This window comes from Tenrec ecaudatus, chromosome 4 (genome assembly GCF_050624435.1).
Source record: "Tenrec ecaudatus isolate mTenEca1 chromosome 4, mTenEca1.hap1, whole genome shotgun sequence".
Taxonomy (NCBI): domain Eukaryota; kingdom Metazoa; phylum Chordata; class Mammalia; order Afrosoricida; family Tenrecidae; genus Tenrec; species Tenrec ecaudatus.
The window spans coordinates 185375379-185401937 of record NC_134533.1 but is presented as its reverse complement, the minus strand read 5'-3'; the positions used below and the strand labels follow the sequence as shown (position 1 = coordinate 185401937).

General features: G+C 44.4%; 2 protein-coding genes across 3 annotated transcripts in view; one reads left to right on the top strand and one right to left on the bottom strand.

The window, feature by feature from the left end:
• The window catches only part of RARB (retinoic acid receptor beta), a 189865-nt gene extending 173776 nt beyond the window's left edge, over positions 1-16089 (top strand). The window contains exons 5-8 of the mRNA XM_075547146.1: positions 1949-2125; positions 11933-12137; positions 12956-13114; positions 14769-16089. Of these exons, the coding sequence (XP_075403261.1) occupies positions 1949-2125; positions 11933-12137; positions 12956-13114; positions 14769-14965 (738 nt within the window). The 3' untranslated portion in view covers positions 14966-16089. The remainder of the gene's footprint in view (positions 1-1948; positions 2126-11932; positions 12138-12955; positions 13115-14768) is intronic.
• Positions 16090-16172: 83 nt separating this feature from the next.
• TOP2B (DNA topoisomerase II beta) overlaps positions 16173-26559 on the bottom strand; it is a 76174-nt gene continuing 65787 nt past the window's right edge. For both annotated transcript variants that reach the window (XM_075547144.1, XM_075547145.1), the window contains exons 31-36: positions 25761-25962; positions 23775-23854; positions 22560-22670; positions 19955-20077; positions 17831-17925; positions 16173-16648 (exon numbers count right to left, since the gene is read on the bottom strand). In XM_075547144.1, the coding sequence (XP_075403259.1) occupies positions 16484-16648; positions 17831-17925; positions 19955-20077; positions 22560-22670; positions 23775-23854; positions 25761-25962 (776 nt within the window). In that variant the 3' untranslated portion in view covers positions 16173-16483. The remainder of the gene's footprint in view (positions 16649-17830; positions 17926-19954; positions 20078-22559; positions 22671-23774; positions 23855-25760; positions 25963-26559) is intronic.

Below are 26559 nucleotides of genomic sequence, written 5' to 3'. Positions count from 1 at the left end.
TAGTTCCTGAATGTTTCCTCTACCCGCCCACCTCCCACCCCCCGCTGGCATTACGATGACCCAGTTCTACCTTACACATTGGGCTAGACTGGAGTACACACATTGGTACAATAAGAACTCTCAACACATGGAATTCAGGACAGGTAAATCCCTCAGGAACAGTAGTGGGAGTAGCGATATCTTGGGGTGGGTGGCACCGGGAACGCCCAACACAGGGTTGGATATATAGCCCTCTCCCACCGAGGGGGACAAATAACAGAAATGGGGATCAAGGGAGACAACGAACAGTGTTAGATATGAAACAATAATATATAACTGATCAAGGAGTCACGAGGGCAGGAAGGATGAGAAAAAGGAGCAGCTGATCCCAAGGGCTCAAGTAGAAGACAAATGTTTTGGAAATGTTGATGGCAACGTATGTACAACTGTGCTTAATAAAATTAAATGATGCAATGTAAGATTTGTAAGAGCTCCTCTGTAAAGTGATCAATAAAATATATAAAAATAAACCTGCAAAAAATGTATATAATGGTTTTAATGAACTGTTAGATGAGCTTGACAGAAATATGGAGCCTTGTAACTAGCACCCCAGTCAAGAGGGTAGAGTATTTTCATGACTCCCCCAAACACCCTTCTTCCTCTGTGTGGCCAGCCCCTCCTCATACCTGCTGCCCTTTGGAAACCTACTAACCTTTCACTATAGCCTAGATTTTTCTTTTTCTTCCCTTAGAGTGTCCTCTGCATTGAGTCAGGTGGCATTAGGCTTTGATACCTGGCCCCTTTCTCGTGGCATACTTCTTTTGAGTTTAACCATTTACCGGTTAATATTTGAATCCCTTTGAATCTATAGATTTCTCGTTCCATTTCTTCTTTTACCCCTTGCTCTCAACATATTTGTTGAAAACACCCAGGTCAGTGGTTCTTAGAGTTTCTACCTTCTGGACGCTGACATGGCATCCCCATGGTGGTATGGACCCCAGGGTCTTCTGCCTCCTCAATTTTCTGCTGGATCTAGAAATTCTACCTGATTCTGGTTTGATTTGGGGTCAGAGTATTTCGTAGGAGTTACTGTATTTCTGCCACTAGGGGGGCAAAATGGCAGGTTGCCTCATTATAAGAAGTTAGTAACCATCGATGATCCAAGCCTACTCCTGACTCCCTACCATGGAGTTGACTTGGGCTCATGGCAACCCTACAGGATAGGGTGGAATGACCACGGTGAGCTTCTAAGACAATAGCTCCTTATGGGAAATGAAAGCCCTGTCTTTCATTTCAAACTGCTGACCTTGAAGACACAGCCCAACACATAACCACTATGCTACCAGGGCACCTTGCTCAAAGCCCAGAGCCATCCGTTCATCAGGGTGACAAAGATTGGCTCTCTAGGCTATGGTCAGTTCTTCCCTTGTTGACTGGGGTATGTGAGTACAAAGAAGCTGCCCTTCTTTGCCTTCTTGCTTCCTGCAGACAGCTTGAGCCCTGTTACGTGCCAAGAGTTGGGGTCTGAGGCTTCTTGGAAGAAAGTCTTGGGAATCCACATCAGGAAAACCCTGTGGAGCACAGGTCTACTGTGGGGGCTCCATGAGTCACTGTTGTCTTGACAGCCCTTGAGGGCTACACAGTGGCATGGGCAGAAAGCTGTGGCTATATCATCAACAAGAGGATTCACAGCCAGAGACCCAGCCGCTCCACCAGGAAGCTCCCTGTTGAAAGCTGACCCATCAGCCTGTTAATAGAACCCCAAACCAACCTCACTGCTTTGGAGTCAATTCCGACTCGTAGCGACCCATGGAAGAGTAGAACAGCCCCTGGGATTTTCTGAGGCTGAGAGCCATTCCGGGAGTAGGAAGCCATCTTTCTCCCATATTGGTAGACAACGGGTTGAGTTCCTTGCTTACTATGGGGTTCCCCGAAACTAAGCCTGATGGTGTATTTCTTTCCCTCTTAGAATTCCAGCGCTGACCATCGAGTCCGGCTGGACCTGGGCCTCTGGGACAAATTCAGTGAACTGGCCACCAAGTGCATTATTAAAATTGTGGAGTTTGCTAAACGTCTTCCAGGCTTCACCGGCTTGACCATCGCGGACCAAATCACCCTGCTGAAGGCCGCCTGCCTAGACATCCTGGTAGGTGCTGTTCCCCATGCAGAGATAGGCAGGGGAGGGTAGTGGGAGGGAAGAGACTGGGGGGTTGGAAAGTTTTCCTCAGGAGGCTTTGACTTTCCACCACTTCCTATGCACACTGAGTCCTGTCCTCTGAGCTTGAAACTCCATTCAGTCGCCCAAAACCCAGAGACCCCCTGGCCTGGAGCAGAGCATTTTTGCCCCCTCTGCCCAATGTCTTAAGCCTCCCACACTGTACTCTCCCACACGTGATAAAAGGTGCCGCACAGGCGCCTGGCAGGGCCGGGCGCCACCAGCTTTCTCAGTGCTCCGACTCTGACTTTGTCCTTTGGCTGCCTCCAGAACCTCCTTTGGTCCAGTGGCCAGTTGGTGACCGTTTTTTCCCCAGCTCTATAGGAAAGATGCAGAATGAGGGGGATGGGCGTTCTCTTAACAACACCATCTTGTTTGCATTGAGCTACATGCTGCACGAGCAAGCTATGTCTCCAAGACCCCCTTTCACCTCAAAGCTGCCTTCTCACATCTCATGCTCACACTTAACCGTGTCCTTCCCGAATCCTGCAGCACTACTTCCGGTTTGTACGTCGGGAATCCGCCTGTAGCCCCTGGGGGAGTGAGCTACCGCGGGGGCCCATTTCTGGGACCTTACTCAAGTGAGTCAGTGGTTGCTTAGGTAAGGAGGGTCTGAAGATGGTGATGGCCCCATGCACCTAGCCTTCAGCCCGGGCTCAGTCAGTAATGAAGGATGCAGGCACAGCGCTGGGTGAAGGCTGTCTGAGCAATTCCAGCCACTGGGTCAGGAGTCAGAAAACTCTATAACCACTCCTTCCTGGCCTTAGGGAGTATATTCAGTAAGGGTGTATGTTCAGCAAGGCAATGGGGTGGGGTGTTTGCCAGGGAAAGGGCAAAGGCTTAGTCATATGAGATGAAACAAGCATACTAATTTGGCCCCAGACAAGAGCTCATTTCCAAGAATTTGTAGCAAAGGCAGTTAATCACGGGATCCTGAAAAATGCACAACTTCAAAGAACATCTTTGGGATGAGACTGTGAGCAAGCTGAGCTGTTTAGAAGACTGTTCTTATCTGAGCCATTTGATGTGTGGCGAGGCCACGGCAGACCCAAAGGACAGACAGACAGGCGGGGGCTGTTCTCAGCCTCTAAAAATGGAAGCTGAGCTTGCTTGTCCCAAGGTCACCACCACCGAGTGACCGCTGCCCTGTGTGTGTGTGGTCTCCTGATGAGATGGGGTCATTTATTTGGGATGGCATGCCTGCCAAGCCTTGGGGGGGGGGGGTGAGTTGATTTGTAACTATGAGGTAGGCACCTAGTGAAGCAGGTCTAAGGGGCAGGGAGAGCCTTTAGCCTGCCTCATCCCACTCCCTGCAATCCTGCAGAGGGTTTCAAGCCCCAGTCCTGCGTGTGTTGGGCTGGTGGGAGCCCACGGCCTCGCTTCCAGATCCAGGACTCGGGGGAGGGACTCTGGGGCACAACACTGGATTTCATGATTTCCCACAGGGGGAGCAGCCAAAGTTTCCCTCTCAAGATGGGAAACCTCTCCATAGACATTCAGTGCAGGGAGGGGTCCCCATTCCCTCGCGTCCAGAAGTTGCAGCGTTCTAGGCCCCCGTGTAGAGCAAGCAAGGGCGCCCGGCCGGTGGCCGCTTTGCCCAAGCTCTACCTTCATGTTAGCTTTCATGATTCATCTCCTCTCTCGCCATTTCCCTCTGTGGCCCATCCCTTGCTCCTTCGCAAGGACTTCTCAGCTGCAGATCGCTAGCATCCCATCTCTCCCAGCCTAAATCCCAGGACCCCAAACTGCCCTGGAGGCTAGCTGACCTGGTTCCTCTCCCCTCCTCTAGGTCGGCCCACCATCCACAAACATTCACCATGGCCTGCTGTGTGTCAGGCACTTTCATAGGATCTGAGAACAGGAGTCCAAACAGATCCATCCCTGCCCTCAGGGAGCTCTCCTATGGGAACAAAGGGAAATCAGCAAACGTAGGGCAAGGTTTGGCAGGATTCTAGGGAATGAAGGAACAGTGTCTGGGCTGGGCAAGAACTGATCTCCACAGGGCAGTTAGGGAAGCAGATGACCTTTGAAAAGGCCTGAATGGAGGGATAGAAAGTGCTAGAACCAGTAAAAAGCTGATGGGAAGGTTGGAGGGCTGGGCAGTATGTCTGCCAGTAGGGGAGAGCAGAGTTCCAAGGTGCTGGGCCAGGAGTGTTCCTGGTGCACATGAGGGACGACGGGGAGGAAGAGGCTGTGAGGGGGTGGGGCAGGAGGACCTGAGACCAGAGGAGTAGACCGTGAGATGCAGATGGGTTGCCTTTTGAGCCAAGTTGTGCCACGGTCTGGCTTCTTCTGTGTTCAGAAGTTCCTTCTGTCCTGTGTGCAGCAGAGAAGCATTGGTTGAAAGAATGAGTCTCACAGATTGACTGTGCCAAGGACGGTGGGGATGAGGTGATAGCAGGGAGGTCCCACCTCCCTGGACCGGAAAGCTGGCCCTTGGCCCAGCCTGAAGGCCTTGTTTCAGCAGGGCTCCTGCCTTCCCCTCCCCTCCCCTCCCCTCCCCTCCTCTCCTCTTCCTTCCTTCCCACTGCTGTTCTCCAAGTGGCTTTCTCCTGATCTGGCTCCCCTTTTGACTTGCCCCAGCATTGGGTAGAAGCTGCAGGTGTAGGCGGTGAAGGCAGCCAACCTGAGCTCAAAGATCTGACTCTGATGCTTACCAGCTGTGGGACATTGGGAACATGAACCTAAGTTTCCTCCCTTTTAAAGTGAAAGCAGTCAGACTCCTGAAAGGGTCTAGACCAAGGTTCGGCACAGGTAGGCCTCAGTCACCTTACATCTTGTTTCTGTACTGTTGAGCTTTGCCACACCCTACGGGGAAGTCCTGTTAGCATCTGCATTTTGCAAATGAGGCAACCCAGTCTGGTGGGAGCCAGCAGCCTACTGGGCTCCCCAGAGGGAGGGTTGAGCCGCTGGAAAAGAGAAGGGAAAATGACAGTAAGATATGGTAAAATAATAATTTATAAATTATCAAGGGTTCGTGAGGGAGGGGGAAATGGGGAGGGAGGGTAAAAAATGAGCCGATACCAAGGACTCAAGTGGAAAGTGAATGTTTTGAGAATGATGATGGCAACAAATGTACAAATATGCTTGACACAATAGATGGATGGATTGTGATAAGAATTATTATGAGCCCCAAATAAAATGATTCAAAAAGAAAAAAAAAGTGGAGAAAAGGAACTTCCCAGTGCAGAGATGACTTGCTTTCCTTATTGATTTGGATGGCTGACTGAGAACTCAATAACTGTCATGTTCACAATGAAATTACCGTATATACACGAATATAAGTCGGCCCCCGAGTATAAGCCGAGGCACCTAATTATTACTTGGGAAACCAGAAAAACTGATTGACTCAAATATAAGCCTAGGGTGGAAAATGCAGAAGCTATTGGTGAGTTTCAATAATCAAAACAAATGAAAATAAAATTACTAAAAATTGAGACAGCAGTGGGGTAGTGTATTTAAATATTTATTTTAAATAAAAAACATAAAGGACAAGTCATTTAACATTAGTAAACCAGCACAGTAAGCAGAAAATAGGTTCAACACAAACAAGAAGGCATCAACAATGATACCTTAAGAGTCCTATTCCCTGAGCTCAATCAGCAACGAAGCTAAAATGTAAAGAGTTAAAATCCTTCAAAACTGGATTGCTTATCATCATCCGTATCCCAATGCAGAGCTTCAGCTGGTGTGAGGTCATCACAGACGCTGTCCTCACTGAGATCGCCGTCATCACCATCACTGCTGTCATTTTCATACAAAGCGCAGTCTTCACTGCCATCCATAGCAATTACTAATACTGCATTTCTGGAAGGCACATCACACCATGTCTTCTGGAATGTCTTCCCAAGCATCTTGAACCCACTTTGCTATTAACTCTAGGTCAGGCTTCATGAGATTTCCTCCTTTTGTTAGTCAGGCTTGACCAGATGACATCCATTCATGCCACTGACCCGTGTATAAGCTGAACCCATTTTTCAGCACATTTTTTGTGCTGAAAAACTTGGCTTATACATTAGTATATATGGCAAATCTCTCTGGAGGAGGGTGAGGGCTGGCTCACGTGTCATTTGAAAGGCAAGATTAAATATCAGCCCCTTTGGTTGGTGAGGGACCAGTGCTACTCAGACCCTCAGGGAGGAATGGGTGTTCCTCCTGCCAGCCCCCGGGCTGCCCTGCCAGGTAGCCCTACAGACACTTCCAAGTGTCTGAAAACTGGAATCTCAGAAGGGCAGGTACAGTTTGTCAGGGGTGGGGTGGGGGGAGGGGCTGCCAGTCTGCCCCACCTCTCACAGGCGCCCCCTCCCCACTGACTCAGTCCTCCATCATTCTCTTTCCTGACCCAGAGCCTTTGGCCATTTAGGTCATTCCTTCTAGCACACCTTTCTCTCCTCCTCCGTGGATCAATCACACCTCCTCTGCAAGGTCTCCCCTGACCAGCCTGGCGCAGCCTACCCTTCGCTGTTCGTCTCGCCTGCGCTTGTACATGTTGTCAAGAGGAATGTGTGCACCGGGGTCTCCTGCACTCAACTGTCAGCTCTGAAGCCAGTGCTGGCCCCTGCAGGGGGCCATCTGCGTAGAAGAGGCCTGCAGTGACTAGTTAAATGGACTCAGTTACACAACATGTGTTGCCTTCTGAGTGGAGGGTGTCGCCAAGCTGCAGGTGTGAGGACTTTTCCCTTGGGACACACAGAGCTGCTCTGGCTCTCCCACCCGCTCCCCGCGTCCCCTGAGAACAGCAGCAGTTTGCTCCTAGTGACAAAAGAGCGACTGCCCTGCATGATTTCAGCACATGATTTGTGGCACCTGAGGTCCTGAGGATTGTGAAGCCCCAGCATCACCCGGGCCATCCCCATGTGAACCTATCCCCAACCCGGTCCACCTCAGGGGCTCCGTGGAGAGACAAGACCCCAGCCTGGGGTGGAGCAAGCTCTGCACTAAGGATAATTAAGGGGTTGGACTCTGGAGCCAGAACCTGGGTTCGGATCCCATCTCTGCCCTGAGGAGCGAGCTATATGACCTCAGAGAAGCTTTGTGGCATCGCTGAGATTTGCTGTTGTCACCAGTGCAGTGGGTGTACGATAGCTCCTCCCTAATGAGGTTGTTGAAGTCATCGTGATGATGCTGTGAAGCGCTTAGTGTATCTGGCACATAGGTGCTCACTTACAGTGACTGTCACCATCGCCCCAAGCCTGCCACCCTGGTGGTACCTTGGGCTATGCATGGGCATAGCTGTTAACCTGTGTTAACACTGTTAGCCAAGAGGTAAGTGGTTCAAAACCACCAGCTGCTCCTTGGGAGAAGGATGAGTGCCAGAGTGCCTAATTCCCAGTGCCGGAAGCCCTGCGTGGGTTGCTGCGGGTCAGAACACCCCCCCACCCCCCACCCCGCCCCACGTGGCAGCGGTCTTGGCTTCCCCAGAGCTGAGTAGCCCACAGGCGGTCCTCTGATGGCGAAGAAGGCAGCTGGCGCCGCCAGGCAGGTCTGACCACGATGGCATCACAGTAGCCATGAAGCCCCCTGCGCGAAGGCCCACGGAGTCTAATAGAAACCCTGGATTTGAAAGACTGGGCATTAAAAAAGTAAGCTATCTCCCTGATGATTTTTTACATAGATTTTATAAGGTGAAACAAAAATATTTTAGCTATCTGAGGTGACTTCAAAAAGTTTGTGGGGAAAATGGTATGAAAAGATTAATTGAATTTTTCCACAAACTTTTTAAACCCCGACCCACTACTAGATTAAATAAATCATGTTAAAAAGTAGTTTCACCTGATTTTCTTGTTTGTTTTTTATCATGGTGACTAGAGTGCTGGCCCAGAAAGGAGCAAGTCAGAGCAGCTGCTGGCCGCTGCCTGGGAGCGGAGGCCCCACAGGCTCTCCCAGATGGCACCCAGTGAAAACAGCCACCCAGAGCGAGCGCCGTGTGTATGCGCTTGGTGTGGTCAACACTACTTGACCGGACTGACTGCAAGCACTTGGGGTTCAAGAGTCTAATTAGGGCCAGATCTGCCTGCCAGATGCCAACTGCAATCAGTGTAAAGGCTGGGAAAAGTGAGCAATTTGAGCCTTCTCCTCGGCCTGGCGAGGTCCTGAAAGGCCCCTGGGGCAGCCCTGGGAGAGCGTCGGAAGGCGGAATCCAGCTCCCTTCGGCAGCGCGGCAGTCCCTCGGCACACTGCTGTCAATGGTACTGGTCTCAGCGCAAAGGCAGAGCAGTAGGTGAGAGGCGAGGTCTTTCTCGGAATGAACATCCAGTCAGCTCAGTGCGAGCCCTAGGAGCCTGGCCGGAGTCCTACATGTCTGTGGAAAGGACTAAACACATGGCCAAGCTCAGACCTGATACTGAGTGAAAAAAAGCCAGACACAAACAAAGAATATACTGTTTAATTCCATTACCGAAAGTTCAAGAAAAGGTAAAACTAACCTGTAGAATTAAAGACAAAAATAGCCTTAACCTTATGGAAGGGCTGCCACTGGGAGGGGCAAAGCAGGAGTCGTTGGGTGCTAGAAACAGCCCCGTCATGAACTGGAGGATGCTGACACCAGTGTAGGCTTAGGGGAAAATGTATTCAGCTATATAACGGAGGTGTGTCCGTTCAAGATGTGTGCTTCCCTATTGCCGTGTGATAGTTCTCCCACTTCAGCAGCTTTTCATACAAGCAGCATTACCATAACATTCCGGTGGGTTGGGAATCTGGATTGGGGAGGTGGGGCAGTTGTGGCTCAGGGCCTCTTAGTAAGTGCTTGTCAAGACTCTTGAGGGCTACACTAGGCTGGGGGACGCCTTCCAAGATGGCCCGTGAGTGCCGCTTATTACTGGAAGGGCTTCACTCCTTGCTCTGTGGATGAGACTTCTAGAGGTTCTCACTACCCATCGACTGGCTTTTCCCAGACCCAGAGATTCAGAAGCGCTATCAAAGAAGCTACAGAGCCCTCTGTGAGTCCACACTCACGTGGAGGGGAATCGTCCCCCTTCTAAGAGAGCGATCAGAGTTCTAGACATACTTTAAAATGACCACAATGTTATGTCTCAAAGTAAACTTAATTCTGTTTCTTTTGTTTGCTTAAAAAAACATTATGATGGAAAGTAATGGGTTTTCAGGAGGGTGTTCACCACGCCAAAGATGATGTTTGAGCTGGGATCTGAATAGGAAGCAACCAGCCCTGTGAGGTACGGGGCCGCTGCTGCAGCTGGGGTGGGAGTAAGTGCAGCAGCAGTGAGTTTGGGAGACGGGAAAGAAGGCAGAGTGGAGCGGGTCTGTGCGCAAGGAGAGGGATGTTGGCGAGTCAGCAGGGAAGCCACAGACAGATGTTGAGATGTGTAAGTGTGTGGGCTATGGTTTTTGTACCCGAGTATAAGTGAAAATAGGGACTAGTTCTGAGACACCCCTCTCAGCAGGCGAGAAGGTGGTGGATGGGGTTAAGGTGGTCACTGGGCAAGAAGTGGACAAATCCCTGGCCCTGCCTCCCACAAGCTCCCTTCCTTTCGGGCGTCCAGCCTCAAGCAGTGGGCTCACTGAGGACGCTCGGAACTCACGCTGCCATCAAATATAGTGCAAAGATAGACTTGTCTCTGCGGACAGCGAGAAGACAGGATCCTTTTTATCCGGAGAGGGGTCGGCTTGGACTGTGAACAGGAGCTTTGGCCCTCCCTAGGGACCTTCTTTCGTGAGTCAGCCCTGCCTGGGCTATTTTTATCCATCTCATGAGACCTGCAAGCTAGTATTTTTAGATAAAATGTCCTTCTTTCAAACAAAGGGTATTTTAATCCTGGAGAATTTGGTGGTTGCCACTGGCACTTGACTTTCAATGTGACAAAACGAAACTACTTGGTCTCGGTGTGGAGGCAGTACTGGCTGCACAGTGGTGTAGGGCGCATGGTGTACTCTGAACTGGTCTTGTGAGGGGCAGGACGGCTCCCCTGGGGTGTGTCTGTCCAGGTCACATTATGCCCCTGCCCCCCAGAAGCTTTGGTTTTGAACTTTTAGAGAAGGTGGCAATGGGATGTCATTTAGATGCAAAATCCAAGTATTTTGCCACTTTTGAGAAAGAAAATCCTTCAGTATGAAAGAGTTGGAAAGGGAGATCTCTCAGAGAGCTGCTTATAACTGACAAATGTCTACATCCTGGTCTTCTTTATCTTCCTAGAAAATCCCTACCTTCTCTCATTCTTCAAGATGTAGTTGTGCTTCAAATTGCACTGTTACAAGCTGTAAAAGCTTATCACTAATTTGATTCCAAAACTAGAAACAAGCCTGGAGATTTTATGTCCAGAAATGCTGAACACACTGACCACTTGGAGCACGGGGTACTTTCTGGCCTCTGGCTGGCCCTGAGGAGCCTCTATTTCTTGGTGCTTCCCATGGAACTGAAGAAACTGCAAACTAGGGAGACCTGTGCCTTCAGCTGAATCACTATTGCTTCTGCGATCTTGGTACTACACTTACCTGTCATAGCCTCCGGGGTGGCCCTTCTCTGATATTGGGCATGGCTTCCTGCTCTATCAACTGCCAAGGTGAAGTCAAAGCCAGCTGGTTGGGAACCAGAGGAACTGACAAATAGCTGAGAGGCAAAAATGTCCACACATGCGGTGATGAGCAATCCCTGTGATGTTGGGAACCACGTGCATTCATTGACAGGTGCTTTCCCGTTCACTGTGCCACATGGGTTGGTCACAGCAGCAGTAAGATTTTTGAGAGCATGTCATAGTTTGGGTGGTTTGATCTCTCCCTAATATAAAAACTCACCGCCATCGAGTTGATGCTGACTCTTAATGATTCTATAGGACGGGGTAGAACTGCCCCTGTGCCTTTCAGAGACTGTAACTCTTGATGGGAATAGGAAGCCACATCTTTTTCCTGAGGAGCAGCTAGTGGTTTCAAACTGCTAACTTGTGGCTAGCAAGCAAACATAGAACTCAGTACACCACCAAGTTTGTAGAAGTGTCTGCTACCAGGCCACAGGCTGTGCATTTCTTTGCCTGAGATCAACCACCGTGAGCAGTCATGCAGGGCGTATACTACACATGGGCACCCAACAAATGGGGCTGATGGCAAGCAAGTGGGCACTGGGCCAAGGATTGCCTCATCTTAGAGAGTGCTAGTTAAGGGTCTAGGCTCTGGGCACAGGTAGCCTGAATTCAAATCATGCCACTTGGTAGTTATGTGTTGATGGCTGAGGACACACTATTTGGGCTTGTCATCTGTGAAATGAACAGCAGTGTGTTGCCTAACTAACCTTTCTGAGCCTCGAGTCCCTCATTTGTAACACAATGAAGATGGCTGACTGCACTGCTGTAAAGTTGAGATCGAGGGCAGGTGGAATGTTGAGGTGTACTGGGCACTGAAGAAATGGTGGCGTCTCTCATGTTGGTCGACTGTCAGCGCTCTCAGAAGTCACTATTCATCTCTGTATTCCTAGCACCTGGCACAGTGCCTAGGGCATAAGTACAGCCTCAGTAAATGTTTATGTGAATCCATGATGGATTACTTTTCGAAGTTATTTCTCTAAATGTCTCCTGTCCTATTCATTACTTCTTAAATAACTTGAGCCCAGATGTTTTGACCTCTGTATTTTTACTGAGAGAGCTGGAGAAGACATGAAACATGGGGTGGGAGATGCCCCCTGTCATGGAGAAGTTTGGCAATCTTCATGTTATTTCCTGGCTAGATCTGGTTGATGTTTGGGGACAGGCTGGCTTAGATGGTCCATCAAATATGTTGTTTTCTTTCTTCCAGATTCTTAGAATTTGCACCAGGTACACCCCGGAACAGGACACCATGACTTTTTCAGATGGCCTTACCCTAAATCGAACTCAGATGCACAATGCGGGATTTGGTCCTCTGACTGACCTTGTGTTCACCTTTGCCAACCAGCTCCTGCCTTTGGAAATGGATGACACGGAAACGGGCCTTCTAAGTGCCATCTGCTTAATCTGTGGAGGTACCGCCAGCCCAGAAATCCCTGGGTGGCTCCCTGGAGAAACGTCTCCATTGCAGTTCGTGGGGAATTCCTTGGCTCTGTTATGGAGTTGTTCATGTACTTCTCAGGGAAAAATACCTAGGAAGGAAACTGGGGTTGCGTGCCTGGGAGTGTGGTTGTATTTTTCCGTTTTGTTAGGAATTGAATCCTATTTAGATTATTCCTCTGGGAAAAAAAACCCCAATATTTCTCCCATGGTCACAGGTATTTTTTTAAAGGCAGAAGTAGATGGAGTGTAAAACTAATTGTTTAGGGACATATGAGTGATGATCGGAGGGCCTTCCATGTGCTGTTTGCTGGGCATGTAATCCACTGGTTTGCCACAGCCGCCTCCCAGCCTCCCTTCTTCCTAGTCACCCACAGCAGCTCACAGGAGGCTGAATCATAAATGGTTTCTTAACATTTCTATGTTTAAAAAAATGGGTTTATTTAAGGGACAATTGTACTTTGCTTTCATAAGCATCCTTCCGAAGGTTTTTAAAAAATATTCAATTCAGTAGTGCCACCTCCTGGTCATGAAAAAGAAGTCTTATGGGTCAAAAGCAGCACACCACCAAAATGTGCTTTCACCGTGAGGGGACACTCCTTTTCCGTGCTGCTGCGCAGAGCTATTGGAGGTCTTCAGACGTGTGCCGGGGTCATGCCATTCTGAAGTCCGATAGAGCGGCCAACTTGGAGAAGAAGGGACATAGGTGGGCAGAAGCCCGCGGGCCAGGAAAGTGCACAGCTCTTTCAGTCCTGATGCTAATTGGTTTTTATATTGTATTTCTGGTATCTAGACCGTCAGGACCTTGAAGAACCAACAAAAGTAGATAAGCTCCAAGAACCATTGCTGGAAGCACTCAAGATTTACATCAGAAAGAGACGGCCCAGCAAGCCTCACATGTTCCCAAAGATCTTAATGAAAATCACAGACCTGCGGAGCATCAGTGCTAAAGGTAAGCGCGTCGTAGGAGCCCGCGCCACAGTCACCAAGAGGACTTACTTGTGTGCGGTAAACCCGGCTTTCCTTCAAGCTGTCTGATAGCAGATACATTTCTTTAGTGTTAGAATTCATTTCTTATGAAAATGAAATTAATGTTCCCCTTCCAAAACGAAGCCCTCACACCTTACCCTCGGCAGTAAGCTTGAGTTTCAAAGTTCAGATGAAACTTCTTTCGGTTCCCTTGTTAAGTGAACAAACAATGTGGCGAGGCCTTTTCATTCTCTATTTTCACACCATTCGGGGCAGCTTTCCTCCGTCCTGGAGGTGGTTAAACCCGACTCGTTTCCCCTAACACTCAAACCTCGAGACAAAGGAATGACTCGGGGTAATTGTTCTTGGTTAAGCTCTCCTCTACTGCAGACTGACTTCTGCACGCCTCTAAGCAAAGGAGGGCTTGCCTTCGGGAGGCCTATAAATACTCTTTGCTTAGTGATCTTCAGTTTATGTGGCAATGCAAGCAATCACAGAAGTGCCTAGAGCCCCATCATAGTTGAGTGCTAGAGTTTTTCTGTGTATATAGAGAGAAGTCAGTGGCCATCCCTGGTACCAAGTGTCCTATTATTTGTCATTCTCCTTCCCCCATTAGTGGACCGTTCCCAGGAGACCTTCGTGAGCCACAGAATAAGCTATCCATTTCAGAAAGTACTTAAAACACAGCGAACTTCTTTGACAAGGAGTCTCAGTGCCTGAGCCCCTCTGAAGGGGTTTCTTTAGGGGCGATCTGGACCTGGTCCCTAGCATGGCATTCACAGTAGAAGCAAACCGCACCTACCAGTGGTTTGAACAAGGTTGGAGCTATGGCCTTAGTTTTTGCCAAATGAAGCTACTTCATAGTGCCACCCCTAGAGATAACCTGCGCTGGCTATCTAAAACAATCGCTAGTTGTGGCAATGTTCAATCCTGTCCGTTCAGTCGTCACTCGCAGTACTTACAGCCACCGAAACGCTGAGTTTCACATTATCTCGTGCAGCAAATGTCAATCTCAGTGTTGAGCCACAAGTGCTCCCGTATTAGACAGCGCAGATGCAAACATGAGCTCACGCTGGGAATGGCTACAGACTGGCTCCTCCCTTCTGGTCCTTCACCAGGACCGCCTCGCTGTGAAAACTGTGTTAAGTATTTTCCAAGATTGGTATCTCTGGGCCTCAGTTTCAGAAAACAAACTGCAGCAAGCGACATCAGCGGTTCTCCAGAGCAAATGTGGCAATAGTGTGGAATCAGGCCTGTCTTGAGCGCGCAATCCCGTTAGCAAAAGGAACAGCCATCTCTACTATTACCTGGTATAAAAACGAGTGACGTTCTCTCAGACAGTAGAGACCCTTATTAACATATTGGGCTCCTATGTTGGTTTAGAATTCAACTAGAGCCTGACTTTATGATGCACTAAGGGGACTTTTGAAGGGTACAGTTTCCCTTCTAAACACAGATACTTATTTGAGAACTGCAGTAATACGGGGATCCTTTCCATACAGATGGATGCATTTTTATAACTTGATTTATTCATAAGCAAGATTAAATCTGAGGAAAACACCTTGTTTTTTTGTTTTGTTTTTATTAAAGTTGGGTCCCTGTTATCTTCACTACATTTCTTTTTATCTCTTTAAAAGGTGCAGAACGTGTAATTACCTTGAAAATGGAAATTCCTGGATCAATGCCACCTCTCATTCAAGAAATGCTGGAGAATTCTGAAGGACATGAACCCTTGACCCCCAGTTCAAGTGGGAACACAGCAGAGCACAGTCCCAGCATCTCGTCCAGCTCCGCTGAGAACAGTGGGGTCAGTCAGTCGCCGCTGGTGCAATGAGACATTTTCCAGGCCTTCCCCACTACCCTCAGTTCCAGGATTTAAAATGTAAGAAAAACCATTTTTACTGCTGCTTAGTTTTGGACTGAAAATATATTCAGAAGGACCAAGAAGTTTTCATATGTATCAATGTATACACCCGTCTAACTTACCTACAAATACGAACTTTAAATTCTAAAAATCAGCTATTTCATCCAACCAGTTTAAAAGCTTCTGTTTTCCTCTTTGAGCGCTCACAACTGCATGACAAAGACCCCAGCAAAATGACTGACGCCCTGGTTACATTTCGGAAGACTTTGTACACACAGCCGTCTGCCTGTCCTTTCTGAGCTGTGCGTTTGCTGCTTTTCCTTTTGTCCTGCATATTCAGAATAACCAAGACACCGAGGTTGTGAGACAGACTGTACGTGTCACCAGGACACTGAGGTCGGAAAGGGGGCTGTTGTACAGTATGACATAATTCTAAGGTAGTTAGTATGGACGCCTGTCCTTGCTCTTTGATGCTCTCAAATCGCATCTGTTATTTCATGTTGCCCAGTAAAAGTATACAAATTCACTGCACTAGCAGAAGATAATTCTGTGACAGTGTAACTGCCAGTTCAGTTAATCAAATGTCATTTGTTTAAGTGTTAATGTCACTTTAAATTAAAAGTAGTTTATTACTTGTTTAATGATATACCTACACACAGTTTAACATGTCACAGCAATGACAGCCTCCCTCCAAGGCAGAAAACACTTCTCAGTGTTAGTAAGTTTTTGTTTACCTGTCCACAAGCCACGAGGGAAATCTCATGGGATAATTTACAGGCTGCTTTATCACCTGTACCATGAACGCTAGTCCTTCCCGAGTGTGGGACTAACAGTGAATCCCACAGGCTTAGGCCGAGCCGGTCTCCTTTGTTCAAGCACCATGAAGCAGAGAGAAAGCTGTGGTAGAGTGGTCACAGATGCAAGTGCAGTCTCTGAGTTCTCATTTAAGCACTAGTGGATTTTTTTTATATATATATATATATTAGCAAGTCTGTGATGTACTTCACTGGCTCTGTTTGTACATTGAGATTGTTTAACAATGCTTTCTATGTTCATATACTGTTTACCTTTTTTCCATGGAGTCTCCTGGCAAAGAAATAAAATATATTTATTTTAAAGGGGTGTGTGTGGGAGCTTTTAGTATTACCTCCACTCAGTAAAGAGACAGAAAACACAGTTCCATTTTTAATGTTTAAATTTCATTTCAAAAAGCAGGTCTGTGGTCTGCAACCAGGACAATTAAAATCTGTGCGAATGCACGGCCATCTAACAATTTCTACAAGCCAATCAGACATGACATCTCCATGAGTAAAAAAGAGCATAAAACTGTATGTGTAAGAACAAAATGTTAAAAGGCCTACCACAATAATAAAAAACCATCAATACATCATCACATTAAAATAAGCCAGATGTACAAAAGTCTGACAGAAAAGACAAAGGGACAACAAACACAGTATTTGTTGAAAAATGCTTGTGCACTTCGGGCACTTAATTAAACATTGCAAAATCAACATCTTCTTCATCAGACTCTGCAAAATATTTGACTTCTTTTCTAGCCCTACCGGTTCGTGGCAGAGAAGGTGGTTCAGAAGTGAAGTCTGATGGGAAGATGTCCACATCTGAATCCTGATCAAAAGATGTTTTCTTCGGTTTCTAAACATTTCATAAAAGTAGAATTTAAATATCAAAGTTAGAAGCATTCTGTACACTTCACTTACATTTCTGCAATACTACAAAATCAGTTGCTTTCAAAATCAACTGCAGTGCTAACTCAAGTTTAACGCCAGGTATCTAGTCATCAATTTGGTGAGATCTCATTTTACCAAGTTCTAGCCTTTAAAATGCACTCTCCCCCCACCCCCAAGCTACCTATTACTCATTTACCCAAAAGAGTATGTTCTTCTGGAGAAAGGTAAGACGAATTAGGAAAATTAGTCACACCCAAGTGAATTCAAGTTTAAAAGTAATCAAATTTGGCTTGGTCAAATAAATCCAACTTGAACCCCCACCCAACAGCAGCCTTGACGCAGGCTACATCGTTTAAGCAGGTCGCACACGTAAGCTGACCACCAAGTTTGTACACGTGCTTATCCCCACAGGACAGCTTCTTTCTCCAAGAAACTGCATGTCACAAAGCGATCCCTGAGGTTCCAGTGTTTCCTTCCACTGTGGCTAGTGCAATGCTGTAAACTTTGAATACGGCTCGATTGAAGGGCCAATGTAGATGCTTCCAGTGCACCCAAGAGGCAGAGAAAGGCGGTTACATTACACAGAACAGTTAAGCTGCTGGACACATAGCCTACTTTGATGTCTGTAATTGTCATTTCAAGGTTAATGAATCCAGAGTAAATGGACCAAAGAATAAGCGCACGGCGCTGCACGGGCCAGAATCACAAACCTTTGTACTTTTTGCAAAATACCTTCACAGCTCATGTTGACTAGGCAGCTTTTTATATGGGTGGAGTACATAACATATTAATCATCACTGTATGCTTCTAGCAGGCTTCCAGTTAACGATGAGCCATTCGTGCCGTTTGGGAGGGGCGTCAACAATTATACGCAGACTTTACCGTGCGCAGGGGCTGGCATCCTTAACCCCATGTTGCTAGGGGGTCAACTTGTAATGACTTCTTGCTCAACTACAATAATCTGAGTGGGTTATTTACAGGATTTATTCAAGAAGTACTTAGTACTTCAATTTATACCTCGATAATTCTTTAACCATGTTATACGCCTATATTGATAAAGTTGTCATACACAATGACAGTCATAAGAAAACCATGTCAGTCATCCATCACTGTGAAAACCCAGCATTACAAAAAGGCTCCTGCGTACCTTGCTTGCTGTTTTCGGTGTTTTCCGCCCCGGGTTGTAATCACCTTCATTCTCAGAGCCGGATGCTTTCCTTTTCTTTGCACCTCGACCTTTACCTTAGAGTGACACAAAGAGGCATTTTTCCCTCAAGGTTAAGTGCAATATAAAAAAAAGATGTGCCAAAACAATCAGTGGACCTGATCTCTTAATATGAAGAATGCAGAAACAATTAAGCAGCATTTCAATTCCGGGATTGCCATGGTGAAATGGTATTTCATAAATAACATTTAAGCTAATTTGAAGATACTGATGACATATTTCATGACCAAGTAGCTAATAAAACATTTTTACTTTGCACATTTGATTGGAGAACCTGAAGCAAAGTTTTTATAAGAGTGCATTTTAAATTACATGTGCTTCTTTCCAAAAAATCATACCCATACCTTTCTAAAATATATTAACTTGTCAAAGTAATCAAATGCTTAATGTATGTCACAGTAACACCACGTTATCATAAAGATTTAAATGGTTACTCAATTTCTTATCTTACCACAACTAGGTGCAAACAACCCACACTTTATAAGTAGAACAATTTTAGAATAAAAACTCCTAGTGTTAATGATGAAATTATCTGTCAAATCTGTGTTCCTTCTCAGTCTTGAGAGCTATACTTACTAGGTTGTACTAGAAAGATAGCCCAAACAATCCTAGAATCGTCTACTTAAATGAATCCATGAAATACCAGTTCTGAATTTGTGAAAGCTTTGGACCTGTGAAAGCACGCACACCCCTCTCCCCAGCCACTATGACTTGTTGCCGCCCAGCCTCTTCTAGGCAGGGCTGCATCTCCTATTTAAGCCACCTTTTTAAGTAAAATTCATATCACATGTCAATTAATACCCATCAGTGAGATACAAGGTTGTGCACCAGCCTTCAGAGCATATTGTTTCTCATATTATTTTCAAGTTTCCTATGGAACTTTCCCAATTCTAGGGCATGGGGATGGGCTCCTGGGGGGGGGGTATGTTGATTACCTTATGTGACTCTAGATGAACCTATCTTACTTCCTAGGAGGCCCACGCTCTGCCTCCTTGAATAGTTCACACTTGATACATAGCCCTCACCCATCCTTTTTAATGACCACTTCTAGTGAGTTGGCTGCAGGGGACTAATCATTCTTAAGCATGCAAATTATGGATAACACTGAGATGACTATAAATTTCACCATTTTCTATAAAAATATCCATTTACAACAAATGTTTTGTAAGCCCATATTACTTCTATCAATAAGACTAAGCTAACGTGCTCTGATCAGAGTGGTCATTAATACCCAATTACAGTAACTCTTCAAATCATATGCTTTTCTCTGCATACTTTACAAGCATGTGCTGTGCTTCATGGCTGCTGGCACTTTTATAGTCACTGATCCTTTCAAATACTCTGGTGCTTTAGCTGTAATTAGCATTTGTGAACCTACTACAGTAACTTTGAGAATAAAGTGGGAATTAAAGGAAAAGGAGGGAAAAGCTTCCATGCACTCAGTACTAAAATGCTGTCACTCGGTGGTTCTCAACCTGTGAGTCGCGAGACCCCTTTGGAGGTCGAACAACCCTTTCACTCGTTGCCCGATTCCTAACAGTAGCAAAATTACAACGATGAAGTCGCAACAAAAATAATTTTATGGTTGAGGGTCACCACGAACTTTATTAAAGGGTCTCAGCAATAGGAAGGTTGAGAGTCACTGTTGTAGCTAAATAATACGTAGAAAGATTTCATAAAATGAATGTTTGTATTCATATAACTTAAGAAATATTAAGTTTAAGCACTTTACCACTACACCCCCTATTATTCTAAAATTAGATTGATAGTAAGCACTACTAAAAATTCTGCAGGGTCTGATAAAGGAGGAGGGGTGCTGAGTTACCACTCTGGGTGACACTAGTCCTAGGCCACTGCTGAGTTAACTCGTCAAGTCTAATTTCTGAGTTGTTAAAGTGACCAGGCCAAAAACTGCTATAGTTCTTTCAGACTCGTAATTCAGCGCCAAGAGACACACTACTTGTTGAATAAGCAATTTAAAGGGAAATAGGAAAGGCACTAAAATGGTTCCACAAAGCTAAGTCATCATACAATTATCATGCTCACCTTTGGGTGTTGCGGGCTTCTTTGGGACGCCGAATTCCGAATCTGAGTCAGAGTTTACAGTCTCTATTTTCTTCTGCTTGGGGGTTCTCTTGGGTTTCGGAGTTATATCTGAAGATGGTTTTCCTATGAAGTAAATTTCCATTTCATAGGTCAATTTAATACACACACACACACACACACAGTCCAACAAAAGAAGCTGGAGTAGCAATAGACTCTCTTACGGCTGATGCAAAACTGAGTAGTCTTAATAAAATGGCTTCTCTGATGCCAGTGTAGAGACAGATCATGTGTAATAGATGACACAATGCTGTTCACTTAATTAAGTATAATTTGCCTGTAGATGATTCAAGTGAGATGTTTTAAACAATGCCCTTAAGTTAAACAGTACTTTTAAAAAGCAATAGGGGAAAGATATTTATCAGAGAACTAATTATAACTGAAGTCTAACCGTGTTAAATTCTAACTTTTAAAATATTTTAAAGGGAAAGCATTTTATAGGATCTTCAAATACCGTGAACACAAACTGCTTCATGTTTGATAAAAAGTTGAATCCAAACTTAGCACTTTTATATGGAAAGAAATATTAAAATCCTATGTAATTATTCAATAGAACCCAAGGTCTTTGTTTTGATGCATTTTGCTTTAGAAATCTCTTTATTTAAGAAACTACCTTGTTTCTTTTCCAGCTTCATCTACAGTTCTATGTTTACATGGATAAATTTGTTTTTGTGTGAGTAATAAAAACTACTTTGGGGGAAACTGACTGAATGGATCCAAATTAAACATATTTTTCTATTCAAACATACAGAAGCACAAGTTATATGTAAAATATATTCCTCTCTCCACTTGCAAGTAAGGGAGATAAGGTTCTCTTAGCCAACAGTAGAGGGAGCCCTAGAGCTCTCCAGGCTCTTCTTCCCTGGGAGACTGCTGGACAAAACTGGCCACCAGTCAGGAGTGCAGGCTTGGCGTTCTCTGTCGCTGCTGGTGTTCTACATGTCAGTGTTTCCTTACCAGAGCTTCCAGGTTTGCACTGCTCCTTTCAATTCTACTTTGTATGCAGAAGTCAGCTTCCTGAGTTCTATGAATGAACTTTTCACAGTAAACAAATGGAGCCAATTGTTTGGGGTTCTGTTTGTTTTGTGTTGTGGGGGGTGGGGGGGCAGGGGTGGATAATACAAAGGATCTTAAAGAGGCAGTCTCCTGTTGAGACTGTTCTAGAGAGCTTGCTTGGGTGCCTGAGATCATACTACATGGGCAGTCCATTATTTAATCAGCACATGGTTCAGCTTCTGGAGAAACAATCAAATAGTAGTTGTTATAATATTCTGTGTAATCTAACTCATTAAGCTAAATATGGGTGAACAGCCTAATGAGGGAAACAGGTTGATGTTCAAAGAGGTGATATAGCTGCCCAACTTTCAGGCGGCTACCAGATGTTCACATCAATACATTAGCATAGTGACAGGGAAGTGATGGGGCTGTCTCAGTCTGGGTTCCCAGAAGCACACCAAGCCAAGGATTCAAATACCAAGCATTTGGAAAGTGAAGAAAAAGGCAAGTGAGAAAGACAATGAAGAAGAAGGAAGCCACTTATGGGGGTAGCAAGTCAATCATTACTCTGGGAGCTAAGTCATCCTCTTGGACAATCTCTAAGAGCCAGTGTGTAAAACACACACCCTCGGGTTAGCCCTAATGTGACCACCTTCCCTCAGTAATGCCGCCGCAAAGAGAAAGAGGTTTCCTATGGGTTCACGAAGCGATACAGGTAATAGTTCATGGGCTAGTCAACTAGTTAATTGACCAACAAAACTTTCACCATGGTACTAATATGTTCAGAGTAAGTAGAGGCTTTGGGCTGGTGTTCTGCTACATTCAGTGCACGTGTGTCTGCATGGTGTTGTGTATTTTCAAGATCCTGTAGACCATAGTATTTATTTACATGCTGTCTGTATCTAAAGGGGCTTCAAAAATTTCGTAGAAAGATGACGCTTAAAGAGAATGGTGTTTTTCCACAAACTTTTTGAAGGGTCCCTCATATAGTGCACATCCCAATTAGATGTTTTTTCGTGCTTTTCTTTCTTTTTTCAGAAGTTTGGTTTTTTCAAGTGTTGTCTTTCAAACAGCACTAACACTGTTCATCCTCAAAAAGAAGTGTGTACTAGTACCAGACTCAATCACTTCCAAGTATTCTGTAAACAATGCAAGGCTATGAAAAACAAACACTTCACACAAAGGGAGAAGACCCCAACCCGACGGACTAGTTTCTGCATACGATGGACTAAGGCATGATCTACATAAAGGATCAGGCTAGTACTAAGCCACCTTTTAACCCACTCTACAATATAACAGCTTCCTAAGAGTGTTACCCAAGAGCTGTCTTGAGATATCAGTGCAGGGATTCTAACGGCAACAGCTTTAAAACGAGATCCTCCTGGCATTGCATTATTTACCTGATTAGAAAATAAGAGGTCCTGGTACACGCGTCAAAATGTCATAGCTTTATAGTAAAGTCTGAGTGCAAATAGTCACGAATCATTTTAGAATTCCCTGTATCTCTATATTCATTGAATCAGGTGTAACAAAATCACACATACGGACATACCCTTTTTAGCAGCTACTGTTTTACTTGGAACTTTATCTGTTTGTTTCAGACCAAATGATGGTGAAAAAACGGAAGCTGAATCTTCTTCATTACTGTCAAATTTAACAGAATCTAGAAAGATACAAAGTAAAGAAATTCTAAAGAACACCTCTTAACTATGTGTTGAGCCTTTTCAGCTGATCAATTTTCTTTGGTAAATAATGGATCTTATAACTTTCTATTTTGTGATCATATAATCTACAATATGCAAACAAAAGTACAAAATACCAATGCTATGCTTCAAAAATGAAATCTATTAAATACAGAAATGCATAAAAAATAAAATTCTTAATAGTACCGGGTGCTAATCATTTAAAACATTAACTGATCAATTAAATAATAATCATGATTTTTTAACACCTCACTGTGATTATTTTAGTGCCTTCACATCTAATTCTATTGCAAGAACTATCAATAATAATGTTCAAATCTAACATAACAGTAGGCATTCATAGTTCTACATTACTTTTAAATCACTGAAGATTAATTAAAAGGGCACATAGGTTTCCTTTTGCCCTCAGACTAGTTGACTATCTGTCTATCCGCCCTCTCCATGTTTCCTTACCTACCCTCTTTTTTCTCTCAGCACAAACACACTAAAGCAGGATCTTTTTACAAATGGATTCAAGTAATAGTTTTGACATGTTCAGTCTCACACACACACACACACACACACAATGTATATCTCTCTATGTATAACAAATACCAGATCTATGTGTATTTTGAGGGACCTTTAACAGTTCGTGGAAAAATAGAATTAAAACATAATGGAATTTTTCCAGGAACTTTTTGCTTAGCACCTGAGTACTAAACCATTGCTCCATCGGGGTTCTACACATGAACATTATACATGTATACTGTAATACAAAATAAATTTTTTATTTTCCTAAATGTCTCCATTACTTTTCTTTCAGTCAGTAAACAACGGCAACACATACACACACACGGAGCACCTGTCTATTTACTTAAATGCTTTACTTCCATATGAAACCTGCTTTTATCACATAGCTTGGGAATCACCTCAGGAAAGTCAGTAAACCTCACCTTGAGTTAAAGATAAGAGGAAGGTAAGTTTGCTATTCATAAAAAGTTTACAATTAAGTCATGATCTAATGCCATATCTGTTGTTTTCTACATTAAAACAACAATAATCAATAAAAAATTAAATAAGCTTACCATCTTCTGATTTCTGAGAGTACGAGGGAAATGAGAAAAGGTTCCCAAAATCCTGACTTTTTTTGTCATGTGAAGACTTCCTATGAGAAAGAAAAATAAGTTCCACAAAGGATGGAATTTAAATATCTGGTCTTAACCCCAATAAGTTATCTGCAAAATATATTTCAGAATTATTACTACAGAATACAATGTTGGTTTTCTCAATTTCTTCTGCTTGTCAATGACAAAGCAACCATTTTTCCTCTCTCATCTGACAAGTACACACACATAAGCAGGAACTAAGCGTACACACATGTACACACATCAGACAATCCAATAATTTCTTTTAGCACAAAAGTGCAATGGCATTTGAGCAAATGTTTACAGTTATTCAGTATACCTTTATACTAGATTTTATGGTTGGTAGAAATAATCATTTCAGAGTTTTGCCCTGGAAAATTATTGGCAAAAGTCCAAAAAGAGTAAGTCTCTATCACAGCAGATGATCTATTTCTGATCCTAAACTATAGGCAGGCAACATACAAGCTCTGATAGGTTTCAATTATGTTATATTTTAAATTATAATTTTAATATTTAATTAGAATTTTAAGTTATTCAAACATCTGAAATAGTTCACAAACCTTTGCAGTACAATAGATCACTTTTATAAGATCTTTCTTGTCATATTCTTGTAACTTCTATCAAATGATTGGGTAGGTGTTTGTGGTCCACCATAGGGAGTAGACAACTAGTTAAAACAAATAAGGTGCATTGCACCTTTGTGGGTGTGATTAGGCAAATAAGTTGTATGCAACCTAACAAAGGGATTGGTCAATTTTGGCTTCCCCCTAGGCTTAGATGAGCCATCCCAGAGGTGGAAAGAGGAGGCCTCCCTATCACCAAGAAGGAAAGTTCAGAGTGGAGCTTATCCTTTGAACCTGGTCTTCCTGTGATGAGAACTTCCAAGACTCAGGGCAGGGAGAGCTACAGCACTGGAGACAGCAAGAGGAGCCAGCAGAACCAGAAGACCAGTGTGAGATGAAGCAAAAGTTTCCTAGCACCCAGAACCAGGCAGTTACAGCAAGGGTGCGAGTCCACCCAGCAAGATTGCAGAGCTCTCTGAGCAGAGGCAAACTGGTAGAGTGGAATGCCTCTGGGCAATGATTTGCAGAGTTAAAAAGCTGTCTAGCACTTGCTACAGCAGGGCAGAGACAAGACCAAGAAAGGCCAACAGAGGATCAGAAAAGCTAAACGAGGCCATGAACCAGAGACCGACCTTCCTGAGGACATAACTAAAAAGTCCTGACTGAAGAACTTTATCCCGAGTTGTTTCTGATCCTAAATTGTAGTCTGCATCCCCTAGTAAGCCTAATCATCATATTGCCATTGAGTTCTGTGAAGCCCTTACAGTGATTTATTGAAGCCAGCAGAGAAATAGAGACTGTGTGGGAGAGAGGGCTTAGACAGAGCAGGCATGTCTGACCACTGAGGCATAGGATTCTGCTTTGGGCTCCTGCCGCTGCGAACCCCACCCCCTTCCAAAAGTAGGTGAGGTCTAATGCCTAATTAGTATGCATAAGAAAAGCCCATCAAGGCCAAAAGTAGACAGGAAACTCACACCTCCCAACTCCAAAGATTTAGCAACTTTTCTTGAAATTGTGTATTGTCAAACTATGTTCTGTAGGCGTGCTATTTATAGAAATAAAGACTTACTAGAACACAACTGCGACTAATGTATTTAAAATCACTCACACTGCAATGACAGAGTGGAATTCAGCAACAGAGTCAAAAATATTTACTATGTAGCCCTTTTTGGAAGAAGTTTGCCAATTCCTGCTCTAAACTATCATAATAGCCATGGAAGCAGCCAAAAATTAACAAAATGTATTCTTTCCTGTGGAAGACCATACTTGGACTGATTTCTTAAGATCTCACTAAAAGCTGTTTGGCGGGTTTACAACTAACTGGGGCACCATAGTCCGGAATAGCAGTTGCTTCGCTACTTACTCTGGAGTCACTTTTGATTTGCCTGGTGAAAATGTATATTCATCTTTATCTAAGCCATCTGAAGGAACAAATTCATCTTCACCATCATTTGTTATGGGAGATGTTTTAACTTTCAATTCCTCTAAATCATTATTGTCATCATCATCATCAGCATCATCATCCTCTTCTTCTGAGAAGTCAAATGTGTACTTAGGTCTTTCAGCTAGAAGAAAGGAAGACATAAACATCAAACTCCAATTCTACGTCTATTCATATGAAATATTACTAATAACGCCATTTAAAATATTCGAATTATCTCTAAAAATACATAAAGGGAAAAAAGGCAGACATTTAGAGATTAGAGGCCAACAACTTCTGGCCTCAGTAATGTTAACTTCTATCTTATAGAGGTCAAGGGGTAATGCTGTTCTGCCTCAGGTTAGGAGAACACTCACCAGATAGATTAAGGTATTGCTCTCATATTTGGAAATATTACTTAAATTTAAATCCACTGAAATGTAGTCATGTGACCGCTGCACCAATACAGCCCCTACACAAACGACTAGTACTAAAAGATTCCCCATTCTGTAAGTACAGAAGAAAATTTTTCAGTTCTTTTAAAAGTACTAAACTCCTCTAAGATAAACTTCTATCTTCTCATTGGAGCTAGTTTTACTGTAAAAGAACAGAGTGATGTTTGAAAATTTAGGCATAAGCCCTCCGTACATTAGTAAAATAGTAATTTAATATGGTGCATAAAAAGGTACCAATTACGGTGAAGGCACATTGGCATAACAATTAAATTTTACTACAAGGCCTA